Below are 19,209 nucleotides of genomic sequence, written 5' to 3' on the forward strand. Positions count from 1 at the left end.
TAAAGGAGCAAGCAATTTATAAATAACTTTATAAATTTTTCTAGCGGCAAAATTAGGAATTTTGTGTGTATGCATTTCACACTCATTTCCTTTACCAGTCTGCTTAGATACTGGTCTTTCTTTCCCATTGTCCCCAACATTATTATAGCTCAGGCATGAAATACTCAGACTATGTATCTCAAGGGACTTGTGGCTCTCTGTACTTGCATCTCACACCCTTGAAGATCTATGGAACCATAAAAGAACAGAACCTAAAAGAACTCTGCAGCCAGAAAAGGCCTTAAAGATCACCTGGTCTGGTGAACTTTTTAAAAAATAGCATATTGAACACCACAAACCCGCCGCCTAACTGATGAGAAAGGGAACGATGTTCTATGCTGTGTGGCCTTTTAAAAGAGTTTCTGGGGGCACCTGGGTGGCACAGCGGTTAAGCGTCTGCCTTCGGCTCAGGGCGTGATCCTTGCGTTATGGGATCGAGCCCTGCATCAGGCTCCTCCGCTATGAGCCTGCTTCTTCCTCTCCCACTCCCCCTGCTTGTGTTCCCTCTCTCGCTGGCTGTCTCTGTCGAATAAATAAATAAAATCTTTAAAAAAATAAATAAATAAAAGAGTTTCTGGCTTTATCTCTATGTAAGGTATATATTTGCTTTTATGAACCTAGGCTTAAACTATTTTTATAGGGTTTATCCCATCTAATATTTCACTTAAAGAGAAGCATCAGAACTTCAAAATATTAAAATTCCTTAATCAAGTAATTCCATTTTTAGGAATCCTATGAAAATAATTTGAAAGGTGCAGAAAAACTAAATTACAAGGGTTCTCACAACAGTACTATTACATACCGTATGTACATATATATCAACCCATATATACTAAATATACACAATATATACTATATATACACTACACATCAATCCAAATGACCCACAATAAGCGAGGAGATGAAGAGAACTGTGGTAACTCCCCAGGATTAATTATTACGAATTAACAATTATTTTTACAAATATTTGAATTATGTAGAAAATATGTATGAATGTGAAGAAATCAGAATACCAAATTATATGTACAATATGATCTCAACTATGTAAAATAAATACATCTGGAGTTAAAATACTAAAATGAAATATGCCAAAATGTCAACTGCGATTATTTCTAGATAGCATAATTATAATTTACTTTCAATTTTTTGATTTTTTTCCAAATTTTCTATACTCCTTATTAAAGTATCTTACCCTTTTTTTAATAATTAAAAAGTATCTGGTGTCAGCATAAATTCAGTGTGAAGGATCTTTAGATCCTTTAGACAGGCTGCAGCCAAGAGCTTGGGGCAAATAATCCTGGTCTTTCTGTTATCTAATTAATCAAGCTACTCCCGCTCTGAGCTAACTGTAGTCTTCAACCCAGAATACTAAATATAAGGAGCTACAGACCCTTGATTTAAAGGACCTCCTGCCACACACCTAACAGTTGCTCAGCATCTTTGGGATCAACTACTACGCTATATGTTATAGAGCGTAAATAGTCATGTGGCTCTTCTGGATAAGAGTGATTGCAAATATGGCTCCAAAGTCACATAAAAATGAGTATCGCTGGGTCATAAAGATCTAGAAGTACCTCCCTGCCCTTTCTTAAATCCCATCTTATTCATTTGGTCTAAAAATACCAATCTAGGCCTTCACGTATTCCCCTTATCTGAATTAGCATCTTAAATGGCCTTACTTTTTCTCTTCGATCATTTTATTTATATGCCCATCACTCCTTAGCTTTCTTCCCAGGTCCCACCTGGTACTCTGCTATATCAGGACTCAACATTGCTCTTTACTTTTTTTTCTTTAATCCATCTATTCACTTTCTGACTGCTCACACATTGAGGAGCTTACATTCATTCATTCAGGCTTTCATCATTTATTGTTTGGTTTATTCATTCACTCATCTACTCTTTGGTTTATATACCCCCACCTCATTACCAAAAGGATTTCAGGTCACCTAGAAAGAAAATATGTTTCAGGTGGCCTACAATGAAAACATGGAATATAAATTAATGGTAAAATAGAAATAAAGAAGGGCAAAGGAAAGATAAGAAGATATAGAATAGGAAAAGGCACAAAAGACTAGCCATTATGTTACACAGGGTCTCCATTTTGGCATTGATTTTGGCTCTGGGCTTCCTGGAAGCCAAAGTGCAAATAAAAACAAAAGTACAAGGAGGCTTTTTAAACCATATGAGGAAATTGCACTAAGAATTCTGTAGCCAGTGAAAGTGTATGTTCTCGAGGTTACTTAAAGAAACAATTCCAGACTTTACAAATGCCTTTTACGTTGTAACTAAATAAGCAATTAGCCTCCAGGCCTCAGGGGGGCAATACAGGTCAGGTATTTCAAATTTACATAAAAATTGATAACTGAGATTGTGTTTTTAGCTATCAAGTCCTTACCATTTCATCTGCCAAGATACCATTGACTCCATTTTCATACAAAGAGATCAACCAGTTCAGCCCTCGAATCTGATAATCTCTCAGTGGTCCTCCTTTCACATCTGAAAAAGAAATCAAGACATCTCATACCTTCATTAACACAATCAAGTACTGGGGTGCCTGGGTGGTTCAGTTGGTTAAGCATCTGCCTTCAGCTCAGGTCATGACCCTGGGTTCCTGGGATCAAGCCCCAGGTATGACTCCCTGCTCAGTGAGGAGTGTGCTTCCCCCTCTTCGTGTTCTTTCAATAATAAATAAAATCTTTAAAAAATACAATAAATAAATAAATAAATAAATAAATAAAATCTTTAAAAAATACAATCAAGTATAATTTTTCTAAAATCAAAATGGAAAAAAATACCAACATAATGAGATACTTACATGAAGGTGACACCTCAAATCTAACACACACATTAGATGTTTTCCGACTCTCTGAGAGTAGCTCTTCATCTTCTTCTTGTTCTGTGCGCCTGTGGCGGTAGCTGAAATGGAAAGAAATACCTTTATATTCAACCCAAATACTAAGCTGTAAATTAAGTAACTATACATTGCTAATATCGGTCATGAAAAAAAAATGAGTTATCTAAGGTCTTGCTTAGAAGTTGGTAGAACCAGCGTACATTTTTATTAATTTCTAGTGAGAAAAAATGGTTTCCTCCAAAACTTATTTACACTGACAATAATCTTATTTTTTTAATATAGAATTATACTAAGTGAAGAGGGAATGAGAATACAAGAGGACAGAGAAGTGGGGACAGAAGGAAGAGAGGGGAAAAAGAAGAGAGATGCCAACATACTCTCCAGCAGAAATTAAGCTCTGCTTGTCATCTTTCCTTATTCGAGGACGTCCCAATTTCATGTTCAGAGGCGATGTTGGAGATTTCTGTGCTGAAGGTTGAATGAAATGTGCAAAAAGTTCTGTCTGTTTTAATAAAAATTCAAATCTCTTTGCTCGGTCTGCTTTCTAATGTACAAAACAAAAGAAAAAGTAATGATTTTCTTTCTTATTTGAAGTTATTTAACGAATACTTATATTGCCCTTCTACTTTGTACTATGTTCTAAGCACTTTAAACATACTAACTCACTTAATTATCTTAGGAAGCTTATAAGGTAGATACTAATATTATCTCCATTTTATAGATGATGAAAGTGAAGTATGGAGAGGGTAACTAACTTGCCCAAGTTCCCATAGCCAGTAAGCAGCAGAATTTGAAAATGGCATTTTCAGATAGTTTGAATAGAAGCCAAGTGATCTAACAGCAGTAAATGCCCCAATTAAGAAGTACCCCTGCTTAAAGAGTCAGGGCCAAAAAGCAAATCCTCTTTCCAAAACATAATGATTTTCTTTTCCTAGTGAACAAAATAAAGCAGCATAATGTACAATATATCCTAAATACATCCTAGAAATGTAAGTTATTAGCTATGATATACATATACCATAAACTGAATTAAGAATTTTCAAGTTGCATCTAGGAATAATTAACATCTTAGAATACAGTGTCATCTTGTCTCAAAATATTGTGAATGCATGGTATGATAATGTAATAAGTATTTCTCTCTTCAATTACAATGATCTGGAAAATTGCACTTTTTTAAAGATTTTATTTATTTGAGAGAGAGAGAGAAAGTAAGTGCAATGGGGCGCCTGGGTGGCACAGCAGTTAAGCGTCTGCCTTCGGCTCAGGGTGTGATCCCAGCATTATGGGATCGAGCCCCACATCAGGCTCCTCTGCTATGAGCCTGCTTCTTCCTCTCCCACTTCCCCTGCTTGTGTTCCCTCTCTCGCTGGCTGTCTCTATCTCTGTCAAATAAATAAATAAATAATCTTTAAAAAAAAAAAAAAGAAAGTAAGTGCAAGAGTGGGAAGAGGGGCAGAGGGACGAGCAGACTCCCCGCCAAGCGCAGAGCCCGATGTGGGGCTCAATCCCAGTGCCCCGAGATCATGACCTGAACCAAAGTCAGACACTTAACTGACTGAAAATTGCACTTTATGATAATAATATAAAAAGTTTGTCTCCAAAGTGAGCAGGATTTGGAGGAAAAATATATACACACACATAAGTAAAACAGTTAATATAGGGGCGCTTGGGTGGCTCAGTCGTTAAGCATCTGCCTTCGGCCCAGGGCATGATCCCACAATCCTGGGATTGAGCCCTGCATCGGGCTCCCTGCTCCGCTGAGAAGCCTGCTTCTTCCTCTCCCACTCCCCCTGCTTGTGTTCCCTCTCTCACTGGCTGTCTCTCTCTGTCAAATAAAGAAATTTTAAAAAATAATTAATATATATTAACTATTAAAAATTGGTATGTATAATTCCTCAATAAATTATAAAAGGGCATATAACTTGTACCACATTAATGAAATAAAACTTCACTAAAAATCTTAGAAGATCAAAAGATATATATGTCATTCTAGATAAAGACAAAAATATAAATGATTTTTTAATTCCCAATCACTTTTGACCATAGGGTAGAGAATATTTGATTGCTAATGAAGGCTGCATAATTAATAACACCAGAAACATACAAGAGTTCATTAACATAAACACAAGAATTAGACAAATATATTCAGACCAGAGGTTGGAAGGAGGCCAAAACTTTTCCATTTTATGTTATCCTCACTGGAATGTTGTTTTTAGAGTTGTTAAAACATTAACTGTCTGCGTTAGATGTGACCTTAGACATTTAGGCATGGAGTTTGGTAAAATCACTATGAACAGCCAAAAAATATACTTCATCACTACTTATTTTTATAATATTACTGCAAAAAAAACCCTTCAACAAAAAAGTTCAGTTCCAGCTACCTGTTAATTTCTCTTTTGAATTAACCAAATTCACTGGTTTTGAAAGATCCCAGGGCATAGAAGTCTAGTTAAAATGAAAGCTAAAATACGATTTTAGTGAATAAAAATTAAATTAAATATATGGCAAAGCAATAGTAGGTGGGCATAACTGAAATTATACTGCTTAAATATGTTATATTTTCAGGTACCAGATAAATGTCCTTTCCTCCAGAAAATGTATTACTATATTACATGTTTTACAATGTGTAACTTTCATTAATATATCCAAAGCAAGAAGAAAAGAAGAAAAAAATATCAGTCTGGCTTTGTGATTTGCTTTCTTTCAGCCACAATGATGGTGCCACTAATACTTTCACTTAGTGCATACGATATTTTTAGCATAAAACATCTTATGATGGAGGCAGCAGGGTGGCTCAGACAGTTGAGCATCTGACTCTTGGTTTTGTCTGACTCCTGGTTTTGGCTTGGGTTGTGATCTTGGGGTCCTGGAATCCAGCCCCTGAATCTAGACTCTGGGCTCTGCACTCAGCAGGGAAGTCTGCTTGAGGATTCTCTCTCTTCCTCTCCCTCTACCCTTCCCCCGGCTTGCTTGTGTGCTTTGTTCTCTCTCTCTCAAATAAAAGGATAAATCTTAAAAAAAAATCTGGGGCGCCTGGGTGGCTCAGTCAGTTAAGTGTCCAACTTGTGATTTCAGCTCAGGTCATGATCTCAGGGTCCTGGGATGGAACCCCACATGGGGCTCTGGGCTCAGCAGGGAGTCTGCTTGAGGATTCTCTCCTTCTCCCTCTTCCCCTCCCCACCCTCTCAAATAAATACATAAATCTTTAAAAAAATATATCTTAGGGGCAGCCGTGTGTAGCTCAGTCAGTTAAGCGGCTGCATTTGGCTCAGGTCATGATCCCAGGGTCCTGGGATGGAGCCCAGGTTGGGCTCCCCGCTCAGTGGGGAGTCTGCTTCTCCCTCACCCTCCTCCTCCTCCCCCCATCACACTCTCTCTCACACTCTCTCTCAAATAAATAAACTCTTTTAAAAAAATCTTATTATGGGATAAAGAGCACTGAACAAAAGTGAAGAGATGTGACTTCTGTTTCCAACTATTCCATATAGTTTCTCTGATCCTTATTTTCTCATCTGAAAACAAAGAGATTCATTTATTCAACAAAAATCTATTGTGATGGGGCTGCCTGGGTGGCTCAGTCAGTTGAGCATCTGACTTTGGCTCAGGTCATGATCTCTGGGTCCTGGGATCAAGCCTCAAGCCCCAAGCCCCGCATTAGTCTCCCCACTCAGCAGGGAGTATGCTTGTCCCTCTCCCTCTCCCTCTGCCCCCCTCCCTGGCTTGTGCTCAGTCTCTCTCAAATAAAAAAATAAAGTATTTTTAAAAATTCTATTATGATTGATTATATATTAAATTACTTTCCAATTCTAAAATCTATGATCCTATATTCATTATACATACACATGTATTCTTTCAATCTTTCACATCACCTCTGTAAAAATGAACTATGGTGAAACTAATGTAAGAGTATCAACTATACTTCAATAAGAAAAAAATCAACTACAGTATTCACTATCCTACCCAAGTATATATTTACCATTTTCTCTTCATATTCTGGGTCCATTTCCTTTTCAGATTTAGAAGGTTTAGCAGCAAGTTTGACTTGAAACGAAGAAACATTTTTCTAGAATTTCAAAAAAATAAGCCATCAAATTACAAAGTAAAATCTTAAAAGTGGCAATTAAATACTAAATAAATAAATGAACATAGGCCACTCATAGACCAATGATGAGAGCATGTCATGAAGCAGGGCTTATAATTAATCCAGTTCTGTGCACCTGTGGTCCAATGACAAAATCTGAACTGTTAAAGCCAGAGAAATAACATTAATTAAAATAAACACCAAAAGGTGAAACATTGAGCCTTTTCACCTAATTTTTAATTTAAAGCATAAAAAAGCATATAACCATTGTATAGAAGATTTAAAATCTAGAATATGCTAATATTATCAACCACAAACCAAAAAATTCAAGGAAAGTAAATATTAATTCTCAGAAACACTTCTTTATGTAATGGAAACAAGCCAGACCTTCAGAAGACTGTGGTTTCTGTTCCTGAAAAGACACTTTTTATTGTTTTCATATTCTAATCAGAACATTTAAACTTTAATGTAATGCAATATGTTCATTTCTATTTAAGTAATAAAACAGTACAGTTTCAAACTTTTGATTTATGTTAATTTTCTCCAACTGGAAAGAAAAGTATTTTAAACCATATTACATAAACATTTTGTAGAAGCAGTTTCTCAAGGCTATCAACTATTAACCACTGATATTTAAAAAGTTGTGATTTAGTGAAAACTGGCATAAATCAGCTTCTTAAAAATACTGAAATTATCTGGAGGGTTATTTCTTGCATGCCATCCTTTGTAAAGATAAGCTTGTATTTGTAAATATAAACAGGTATATAAAATACACCTCCTTCCCTGTAAGAAATGGAGAAATAAAATAATAAAAACACAAATCTACCCCATAGTACCAGAGCCAAGAGTATTTCAGTTTTAACACCGACTTTGCACAAGTCAAAATACAATTCTGTTTGTGAAAACTAAAGAAATTATGTCCATTTTATCATGGCTTTGTCAACCAGTTCCTGAAAACTTAGGTCCTAAATCAACAACAGAATGTAATCTTAAACATAAGAAAGACATGACTCCAATCGTTAATGAGTATGTCTTCCAGCATTTACTGAAATTTCTATTTTGAGAAAATCCAAACAAAGATTATGGAATTTGACCCTTGTTAGGGTTCTACTTTGAATCACTGATCAGATACCTTTCAGTTAGTTATTCTTAACCCAAATAATAGCCATCTTGATTTAAACACCTCATATGTATACATCGTCTATGTAGGATGTTTTGAATGTAATCCTAGATGGGCAAGAATAGAAAACTGCTAAAATTCCCTCAATCCCACACTTTCAAACTTTCACATATACTATAAATCCGATTTAATTTTCAAAGCAATAAGTAAAGGAAAACTGGGTAAAAAAAAATCACACCTTTATTATTACTTGAAAAGCTCTATGAAGTCTAGTTTTCAACTTTCAGAGCAGTCAAAATTACTTCCCCTCATCTACACAAGTATATATCTAATAATGTGGGACATAGATTTGACTTATAGAAAAATTAAAGCTTTAATTAGAAAAAATTTCACGCAATATTCTTGCCTACCTTGTGGTAGAATACCATAAAATTTAATTATATGCTGATTAAAATTCCTAATCTTGAGCAGTGCTATTAAAAGCTGTGGGTAATTACTTAATTGGCACTATCTTCCACAACAAATTTTAAAATACCTACCTTCTAAACCTTCTCCTTTGTGTATTTTCAAAAATACACTTCTCACACAAGAAAAGATAAAAAGTGACTAAGATATTCTAATGAATTTCTTATGGATTTTATCATCTGGTAGTTTAGGTGCCATGAGAATATAACACAAAGTCATCAAGATGCCCTGTCTTAAAGACCATGACCTTTTTCTTGATGTTTTCATTACCAAAAACACCAACTCCAACATCCAGTGTTAGGTTATCACTTAAACCAAATAAGTTCAAGAACCAGAAGGTAAGCAAAAATTCCTCTCTATAGCTGAATGTCACAAGTCAATCTACTAAATCTCATCTATTTTATGCATCACAAAATGCTCTTCTTCAGAGCCACTTTCTTTTATTTGACATACAATTCTAGCAAGTTTGATAATCTGGCTTGCCATACTACAGAGAATAAAAGCAGCAGCAAATGACATGGGAAAGACTACTAGAAGAAGGCACAATGTAAACAGCAAGAAGTGATGGCAGAAGCCCAGGACTAAAACATGAGTTTCACCACAGTAACATCCGTTTTTCTTACTATTCAGGTGTAATTATTTCCGTCTGCCTGATACATCACTTGTACTTTGGGTTTTTTTGTATTTTTTACAGTTATTTTAAGTGGTTTTATGGTTTTTGTAACATCTATGTCCTTTATTATAAATTCTTTCTGATGAAAGTAGATGAAGTGTTTAAAAATGATAGCTAACAGCCTGACAATTGAAGGAGGAGAGATAAAAATCATTTAAAAAAATCAACACCATACTGGAAATGTCTGGGAAGTGGTTACTTAATTGAGGGGAAACAGCCTCCTGCATCTCAAATGCCTTTGTATCACTTCCAGAGCACAATAACTAATGAAGGCGAGGAACAGGTTAATCTGTACTTTCAGTACATCACTTAGGGAGTCAAGGGAGTGAGCAATCTATTTAGATTTTTGAGGATGTGTGCCAAATTACTTTATTTGAAGGAATGATACAAACAAAAGAACTTAAGTAGATGTTTTGGAACTCTTTAGATTTTTCAGGAAAAATAAAAAAGAGGTACTGACTAGAGTAATAAACTTCAGGTATTCAGAAAGTTCCTGCCATGCAACACCTCATTTCCCTATGCTGAGCAGACAAATGAGGTATTATCAGGGCCATTTCTGATGAGGTTACAAAATTCATGAATAGATATGTATCAATTACGTGTTTGTTACATAGGTTTTTTATTGATTCCCAATTCAAAAAATTTACATAATCTGGAAATTCAGCAATCTTTACTGCCATACAAAAGGCAGTTTAACCCTTTCATTTGCCCAGTCTAGGGAAAAAGGCACCTAGACTCATCTCTGAATTCCCCAATATTTGATTTTCTATTAATACCGGCTATTTGACCCATCTTTACAATATTGTCTTACTGATCCAAGCACTGCATAGATGTTAAAAAGTGCACGTTTTCTATGGTTTTCACTTAGCACAACAATTGTCTTTCTGTTTAGTCAACCTTGTAACAGTAAAATACGTCACTTAAACAACTGCTGCATTTAAAATTACTCTAATTCCTGGCAAAAGGTGTTAATATCCCTCAAAAGCTTTTCATTTGGTCGTATCGTATCAGATAATGATTCAGACAAAGCCACTTGAGATCTCTAAAGCATAATTTTAATTACCTACCGTTTTTTTAATTGTGATATGTCTACTCGTAAACGGAAAAAAATCCACCCATAAACGATCCATTCTACGATTTTATTATACATCAACAATCCTTGTGTCCCACCCTATTTTTTATTTCAAATTTTAAACGTGTTTCACAGTTTCATTTGCATGTCTTGGTCCATATGAGATATGCCTTACGGAGATAATACATATTTTCTGGATTTGGATTTAATAAGGTGCCTGAGCAGTCCCCTTACGTATGTTAGCAGCGGCTCATCCTAGCGACGCTGGGTTAAAGAAAAATAAAAAATAAAATTAAAAAAAAAAAAACCCTGCGTGTGTCCAGGAGCCAGCAGCGCCCACTAGGAGAGGGAGGCGGAAGCCTGAAAGGCTTGGGGCCGGATTGGGGGACCATTTGGGTGGCCCTGGAGTGAAACACTATACCGTCGGGGGCGGGGCAGGAGAGGGTGAGGGTGCACACGTTGGAAATTTTCCTAAGCCAGCGTCCACAATTCCTCAGTTTGGGGTTTGGATTGCGGAGAGGGGGGCGGGTAGGACTCGGAGAGCTCATTTTCTCGGGGTGACACCCCCGCTTCAGCAGGCGGGGACCAAACGAACAAGGGATGATTTTTTTGCTGCCACCTAAAAGGCCGACATTGCCATTCAAAAAAACAAGTCTCTCCTATCGTCCTCCGCCTCCCAACCACCAGCACCTTAAAATTCAAATTAAAAAAATAAGCCCCAGCAGAACCCCTTTTGCGCGGGTGTGGGATTGAAGGGCCCAGATTTCCCAGGCAGAGGCCGACGGGAAAGGGGGGGAGAGGGAGCGAGCGAGAGGAGAGGGAGAGGCGGAGGCTTTTTCCTGCACAGCCCCATCCCCCACCCTGTTACCCCAGTTCCGGGAAGGTGAATGGGGCCGGGGGCTGTCGAGGGGCGCCAAAGCCCCCAAGTCCCGGGATAACGGGCACCCTCCACCCGCGCCGCGCCCGCGCCCAGCCCCGCCCCCGCCCTCCAGGCGGCAAGGAGGAAAGGGGGAGGGGAGCGAATGCTAGACTGTTCCGCCGCCCCCCACCCGCAGCGCGCCCTCGGCCCCCATCCCCGAGGATCTCTGCCGGTACCTGTCGGCGCCGAAAGGTCAGGGCTTGGGCCCCTCGGAGGGGCCCGTCTCAGGATTTGTTCACCACACACACACACACACACACACACACACACACACACACACATACACACACACACCCCCTTCCTATTTACCTCCTTCTTCTTCTCGCCCTTCTCCGTGGCCACTGTGGCTTCGGTGGCCGCGGCGGCCGCTCCCTCCTCCTTAGAGGTGGATGGCCCCGGCTGCTCGTCCTCTATGACCACGATTGTGGCGGTCGCATTAGCGGCTGCCACCGTGGCTGCCACTGCAGCGGAGTCCGGCTCCATGGCGTTGGAGCGGGAACGAGAAGGGGGACGAGGAAGGGGACGAGGGCTCCTGGGCGGCGGCAGTGGCTGCACTGGAAAGAGCTAGATGGAGCAGGGGTGGGGAATCACTCCTCTTCCAACCCCTTCGCTCAGCCCCCCCTTCTTTAAATAACCCTCAACCCTGCCCCACTTCCGTCCACCCACCCTACGTCATGGCCTCCCCCCGTCACCCTCCCCCCTTCCTCCACCCCCCCTCAACGATCGCGAGACTCCCCCTCCCCACCCAGAGCCCGGGCCGGCCCCGCACGACCAACTGTTGCCTGAGTGTGGGGCGCGGACTGGGGTGGAGGCGGGAACCCACAAGCCCGCGGCTCCCTAAAAATCTCCTTTCCCACACGCCCCCAACAGTCAGCCTGAGCTCCCCTCGCAGATGTGTGCATAAGGAATCCTCTTTCCCTTAAATCTGCTCTTTGTACCTCGGGGCGCTCTCCCCTCCTTGCACAAAGAACTTTTCCTCTGCTTGTAACTGCACTGCAAAAGGTCTTTCTCACCATTTGCAAAGCCCAGAACCCCTCTGGGGACTGCCCTTTCCCAGGTCTCGAAAAGGGGATTGGTAGTGCTATTGCCACCTTTGTAAATTCTGCAGGAGAAGCAGTCCTTGAATCTCCTGATTGCAGCTGCAAACAGTTCTCTTACAAGGCAAAGTGTGACTCTTGGGTTTTATGTATATTGCTCTATTTGCAACTCTGATACTTCTCAGATGGCCACTGTGCAGGGGCCCTTCTTTTGCCTTCACCACTGTATTTTAAAATTCCTGCAGGGAGACAAGGTCAAGGGCCTCACAGAACCTGGGGCAAATCATGGTAGGTACCCAATATTAGTAATTGGATTGAATTACTGTGAGTTTTTTGGTGTGTGTTCCTTTTGTACCTCTGTTATTAAGTAGTAATTAAACACCAATAATATGCATGATCATGGATATAAAAGCATTTTGTTAAGGATGGGGCAGTATGCAGTGTCAATTATTAAATATTGTTTCTATTTCTCACTGTTTTGATCAATAACAGGAAGATTTACATCTTAGTTTTTTAATTTCAGTCATTAGGGACGAAAGACAGAAAAACATACCAAAAACAGTAAGAGGAAAAAAGCAAGACACTGGTGACTGAAGGAGTGTGCCCCTGAGACTGGTGGTGCTAGCTTTGCTCTGATTTTACTTTCATTATGTTCTTATCATCTGCCCTTGTTTCCCATCCTGAAGTACACCTGTACTATGCAATGGGTATAGGGAGTCTCAGTATAACAATGGTTCATACTTCTGGAGCATCAACCTTAGTCAAAAAGTGGGATGGAATTAAGTCATTTAATTGATCACTTGAAACACTATTTTTTCTATTAAATGTGCAGACATATTAAGGAATGAGCTACAGAGTTGGAACTGTCTCCAAATAAAAGCTTGAGACTTCCAGTTAGACGTCCTACTCCTTCCCCACCACCCGTTCTGTCTCCTCAGTCATTAAAAGTCGTTTGGTGGGGAAGTTCAGGAAGGACTGAAAGAGAAGGATGCTGCAATGCATGCAATCCACCTGACTTGAGAAGGATCCTTCTAGACAAGCAGAATGGAAAATTTCTTTTCCACCAAATTGCAGCTATAGGAGGATAGAATTCCCCTTTCCTTGCCTGGGGCTTGGAAGGAAAAGGGGGTCAGTAAATACTTCTTATGTATTGGTGTGTTCCTGCTTGTGAAGATACTTTGTTACATTGTATTTCTCATTGCCAACTATGGTATTTCGGTTACACTGTGGACTGAATGCACTTTTGTGAGGACATCTGGGAAACTCACATCCCTTTATAATAACTTGTCTGTGGAAATGTGTTCCAAGTTCCAAAAAAATAATTTAGAAATTAATTTGGGGGACAGAACGTATTTGTATGTTGGCAATTTTCCATGTATGTATAATGTGATCCTTCCTTTTTCAGGATGACATGGCTGAAAGTGCTATCAAGTAATGAGTTTGGCTGGAAAGGTCAATGCTTGGTCCATAGACCTTGCTTCAGGATTCATGTAAATATTGCCCTTTGGCTTGTGGCAACAGCTGCTATTTACAGAGCATGTGCTATCCTTATTTGCAAATCTGCCTAAAATTCATGATCTGTAGACTTTGTTCAACAAGAGTCACCTCATTTCTGAACCTACTCAACACCTTGCTCTATCTGCTACTACTTCCTCCAATTTTGTCTTTTCATTTGAAATGGTCTTTAATTGTGTACTCCAGTAAGGTAGGAGAACAAAGCAAACTTTTATAGAGCTTGGGGCCATATTTGAGAACCTCGAGACCAATCCTAGTCTACTGGACAATACATCCATTTTGGCAGATTGTGAATATTGCTGAAGTTATTCAATAGTCATTTTTGTATAGCCAAACTTGTTCAGTAACTGCCAGAATGCATGTGCAGTGATGGTATTAAGTATTTTATAAAGTTTATGAAGGCAAGGTCAAAGACTTGGTGTTCATTCTCTTATCCTATATCTGGAATTTATCATTGAAACCACAGTATGACTTAAAACTACATTGTGATCCCACTTATCAACGTTCTTCAGAAGCTGGTACAAAGGATTCTGGTCACAGTATCTTGCTTACAACTATAGTAACAATTCTGTTCATAGCAGTAAGCTTTCTCACCATTCTTCTTGAAGACATTTATAATAGTGGCATTTTTGAAAATGTGCTATTTCCATGGTGTTCTGTGTATTAAGGAAAAGGCAATTGTAATGGCTAGTATGCATCAACCATTTCTTAGCACCCACTATTGCATCAAGCACTGTGCCAGGTTCCTGACATATGATATTGCTAATCCTCCTGGTAGCTTTATGAAATAAATGTTATGATCCCTATTTTACAGATCAGAAAATGGAGACTGAGGCTACATAACTCATCTGAGAAGGTCTCACAGCTAGTGAGTGACAAAAGCCAGATTCAAATCCCAGACCGGCTGGCTCCAAACTTTATCTTTCCACTTCACCTTTATTAAGTTCTCTGTTCTTCACAGGGCTTCCTCCTTGACAGTAGAAATCATATTGAGAAAATTACTGAAAAATATTTCTGCCATCTGTCTCCCTAGTGTTCCCTCTGGATTTATGAGGAGACACTGTCACTCTTAAGGCTCTGGTAGTATGCACAGCCAGATAATTGCTTTCGCTGCACAGAAAAGTGGCTATAAGGGGGAGGTTAGAGAATAACTTGGGATTCTTGCATGGACTGTACTCAAAGTAAATTCTCAGAAGAGTAATGGGACTCAGAACACAGTGCAGGGTCGGGGAAAACCTAACTGAAACAACATAAATGTGCAAGAGGAAGTGTTTGCAAAATGTTGTACAAAACATTCATAAATGGAATACTATGCAATCATTATGAATGATGATGGAAATATGTATCTGTTGGCATGGAAATATGCCACTAATAGATCATTTTTTCCATTTTTCAAGTTTTTCATTTTATTTGTTTCATTATATGTATATAAAGTATTTGAAAAAATAAAGTATTTGAGTCTCAACAGTCAAAATTATATTAAAATATATTCATAGAATCTCTACTACAACACTGCCTTATCTTTTTCCTGCTCCCAACAAGCAGCCGCTTCAGTATTCTTTTCAGTTGTATTTCCCATTTTTACACCAAAAAGCTGGCTATGTCATATTCTCCACATATAGTGGAGATCACTCCATATTAGATTAGTAGTCTTTCTCAGACTTTATAGCTCCACATTATATAATAATGTGTCTCCCCTCATTTTCTAAGTTGTTTTCATCAAGGCAAGTCAATATGACAAATTCTGCCAGTAGGATAAGAGTAGAATAGACGTTTCACTTCTAGGCCAATTGCGTAAGAGCCAATTTATGACCTTCTTGCTCCCTGTTCCTTTGCTGTTGTGATCACAGAGGCCCCTAATATATTGGTGGGTGAAAAAAGGCAAGCAACAGAATAGAATGATCCCATTTTTGAAAAAAGAAAGAGAAGAAAGAAAGAAAGAAAGAAAGAAAGAAAGAAAGGAAGAAAAACTGTATACACAAATAGATTTCCACAAAGGAAAAGGTCTCAAAGGTTCTACTCCAAATGTTAACAGTAGTTGTAGGAAGATGGTGGGATTATGGATGACTTTTTTTCTTATTTTTTCCTTCTATTATTTCTAATTTTCCTTGATGAAGGTGTTTATACTTATATAATGAATAAACAGCTTTCAAAAAGGTTAATTAAAAAACATTGCTCAAAACTAGACAGGTTGACATAATCCCAACAGATGGAGTAGGAACTAGTAGACAGGATGAGTCAAGAAAGGGAAAGAACAGTTTCATACTAAAGAGAATGCAGTTATTTGATTTGTAAAATAAGAGAAGGGATATAAATTACTGGGCGATTTACAATAATGTTACCTGATTAAGGAGCTGTTTTTGACATTATCATTTTAAGTTGTATGTAAAAGGTTTTTTCTACTTCTAAAAATTATCACATAAATCCTAGCTCTGAAAAAAGATATAGCCAATTTTTTAAACACTTCAACCCTGGCATTCTATACACCAAAGTGTGCCCTAAAACATGTAACACGTGCTAAATAGTCTGAATTGGGTTTGCTAAAATCATGTGGTGAATATTATTAGAGGCAGAATAGCATAATTATTACCAACTTGGGCTCTAAAGTCAGAAAGACTTGGAGTTCAAATGCTACCAAATTATTTAACCTCTCTAAGCCTCAGATTTGCATCTGTAAAATGGATATAATACGTAACTCAGAACAAACTGGAATTAAAATAGCAATTTTAAAGAAACCTAACTCAGAGTGGCTTCATGAGGATTTAATGTAAAAGTATATGCAAAACATTTAGCATTGTCTTGGCATGTAATATGCATTCAATGGATGGTAGCTAACAAGAGGAACAAAAGCAACGTGATGCATTGAGCATCAGACTGAGCCAAGGGAAAAGCTGGGACATGAGAAAGTCAGTCTGGAAGTCAGTCCTGAACTAAAGTGAGAATAAAGCAAAACTGTTGTTTGCCAAGTTAATTTTTTCTGTTCATTATCATTTATTAGGGTCAGCAATTTGGTGCAATTACACTTCCTCAAAGGTAAGTTTTTTTTTTTTAAGATTTTATTTATTTGACAGAGATAGACAGCCAGAGAGAGAGGGAACACAAGCAGGGGGAGTGGGAGAGGAAGAAGCAGGCTCCCAGTGGAGGAGCCCAATGTGGGGCTCGATCCCATAACGCCGGGATCACGCCCTGAGCCGAAGGCAGATGCTTAACGACTGCGCCACCCAGGCGCCCCGCTCAAAGGTAAGTTTTAAAGAGAAGCAGTAAATGAGGAAGAAGAGGACCAGGACACTTCCCTACATAGAACATGACCTCTTTGAGGACAGGGACCATATCTGATTCATCTTTGTTAAAGGGCTGCCTGAAATGAGGTGGAAGGAAGGGGGCCCAGGGGCTGGCTCCGTAGCCTTCATTGTGCCCTCCACCCTCCACATATAGCCTTCAGATTTTATGTTGCCCTCTGTGGTTTCTCCCACTTTTCCTCCTCTAATTTTGACCTAGGTGTCTATTTTGGCCAGATTTCACATGCATAAAAATATATTTATAGAACACTTTTGAAGGCTCTTTTACAGCTTACCCACTATGAAGGACTATGATGGCTCACAAAGAGAACAGATTAGGTCCTTGTCCAGCGCCTAAACCAATGGTCTCAAACTTTATCACATCAGCATCACCTGGAGGGCTTGTTTAAAACTCAGGTGGCTTGCCCCACTCCCAGAGTTTCTGAATCAATAGGTTTGGGGTGTGGCTAGGAATTTGCCTTTTTTTTTTAAGATTTTATTTGTTTATTTGACAGCGAGAGAAAGCATGAGCAGGGGAAGCAGCAGAGGGAGAGGGAGAACCAAGCTCCCCACTGAACAGGGAGCCCCAAGCAGAGCTCCTGGTGGGGCTTCATGCAGGACTCCATGCAGGGCTCCTTGTGGAGCTCCAAGTGGGGCTTGACCCTAGGACCTGGGATCATGACCGGAGCCAAAGGCAGACGCTTAACCGGCTGAGCCACCCAGGTGCCCCAGAATTTGCCTTTCTAACAAGTTCCCAGGTGATAATGTTGCTGCTGGCCCAGGGACCACACCTTAGAACCATGACCCAGACTAGAGATCAGCAAACTTTTTCTGTAAAAGGCCAGATAGTAAATATTTCAGACTTCGTGGCCCTTGAGGTCCTCGTCACAATAACCTCTATTGTGGTAGCATGCCAGCAGCCAAAGACAATAGGTAAGCACATGAGAATGGCTGGATTCCGATAAAGCTTTATTTATTGACACTGAAATTTGAATTTCATAAAATGAAATATTTTTCCTTTTTGATTTTTTGAACAATTTAAGAATATGAAAACCCTTATTAGGTTGAGGGGCATACAAATATTGGCATCAGGCTGTGTTCGCGGATTCCTGCCTGAAAAAGGCTCATTATCTAAGGAAGACAAAACAAATACAAGGGGAAAAGAGAGAAAAAACAAAGCAGTAAATGTATGAGAAGGTGTTTAACCTCAATAGTCATCAGGGAAATGCAAATTGAAGCCACAATAAGATACTTCTACACATCCACCACAATGGCTAAAATGTTTTAAAGATTGACAATGCCAAGAGTTGACGAGGATGAGAAGCAATGGGAACTCATATAGTGCAGGTGACAGTGTAAATTGCACAGCCACTTTGGAAACCAGTTTGGTATTATTACCTAGAACTGAACACTTACGTACCCTATCACGGGTTGTGGTAGAGCAACAGAGATATGCCACTCAGATTCCCCTTCAAGGAAGGACATTCTGCACAGGTATGGGGAATGCATCAACAGATAGCCTTCAGCTGCCAGCTCCTTGAGGGTCTACCTTACCTGCAGAGAGTTGCTTTGCCCAAGGTCATGCTCTTCCTAAGGTGAATGAGTAAGGCAGGAGAGTAACTGAGTGAGGTCTGATGCAGAACATGCAGATGGGCACTACTTTTTTCAAAGCTCCATGCCAAGTCAGCTCAAGCTTTGTCAGACTTGTATCACGGTTCATCTTCTTCCTCTGCTCAGTCCTACTTCCTTCACCTTTCTTCCACAAGTGTTAGTCCCTAATAAACATCTTGCACTCAGTACTCCATCTCAGCTTTTGTTTCTGGAGAGCCCAACCTGCAACACCTTTGACCTAGTAATATGACCAGGATAGTATACCTTAGAAAATAATCATATGTGCACCAAAAGCCATATTCAACAATGTCCATAGTAGGTTTTATTTATAATAGCCAAATACTTGAAATCATTCCAATGTCCATCAACAGGAGAATGAATGAATTGTGATGTATTCATACAATGAAATATTACACATCAATGAAAATGACAGTTATATACAGCCACATATATGACATAATATTGAGTGAAAGGAGAAAGACACAAAAGAGTGAATACTGTATGATATCATTCATAGAAAGTTCAAAAACAGGTAAAGGCTTTTA

General features: G+C 39.1%; 1 protein-coding gene across 2 annotated transcripts in view; it reads right to left on the reverse strand.

Annotated features, from left to right (window-relative positions):
- SMARCA1 (SWI/SNF related, matrix associated, actin dependent regulator of chromatin, subfamily a, member 1) overlaps window positions 1-11,741 on the reverse strand; it is a 76,502-nt gene extending 64,761 nt beyond the window's left edge. For both annotated transcript variants that reach the window (XM_040627212.1, XM_040627210.1), the window contains exons 1-5: window positions 11,533-11,741; window positions 6,870-6,956; window positions 3,271-3,437; window positions 2,855-2,955; window positions 2,435-2,535 (exon numbers count right to left, since the gene is read on the reverse strand). In XM_040627212.1, coding sequence (XP_040483146.1) covers window positions 2,435-2,535; window positions 2,855-2,955; window positions 3,271-3,437; window positions 6,870-6,956; window positions 11,533-11,706 — 630 coding nt within the window. In that variant the 5' untranslated portion in view covers window positions 11,707-11,741. The remainder of the gene's footprint in view (window positions 1-2,434; window positions 2,536-2,854; window positions 2,956-3,270; window positions 3,438-6,869; window positions 6,957-11,532) is intronic.
- Between the last annotated feature and the right edge of the window lie 7,468 nt (window positions 11,742-19,209).

The sequence above is a fragment of the Ursus maritimus genome, assembly GCF_017311325.1.
Source record: "Ursus maritimus isolate PB19 chromosome X unlocalized genomic scaffold, ASM1731132v1 scaffold_X1, whole genome shotgun sequence".
Lineage (NCBI taxonomy): Eukaryota > Metazoa > Chordata > Mammalia > Carnivora > Ursidae > Ursus > Ursus maritimus.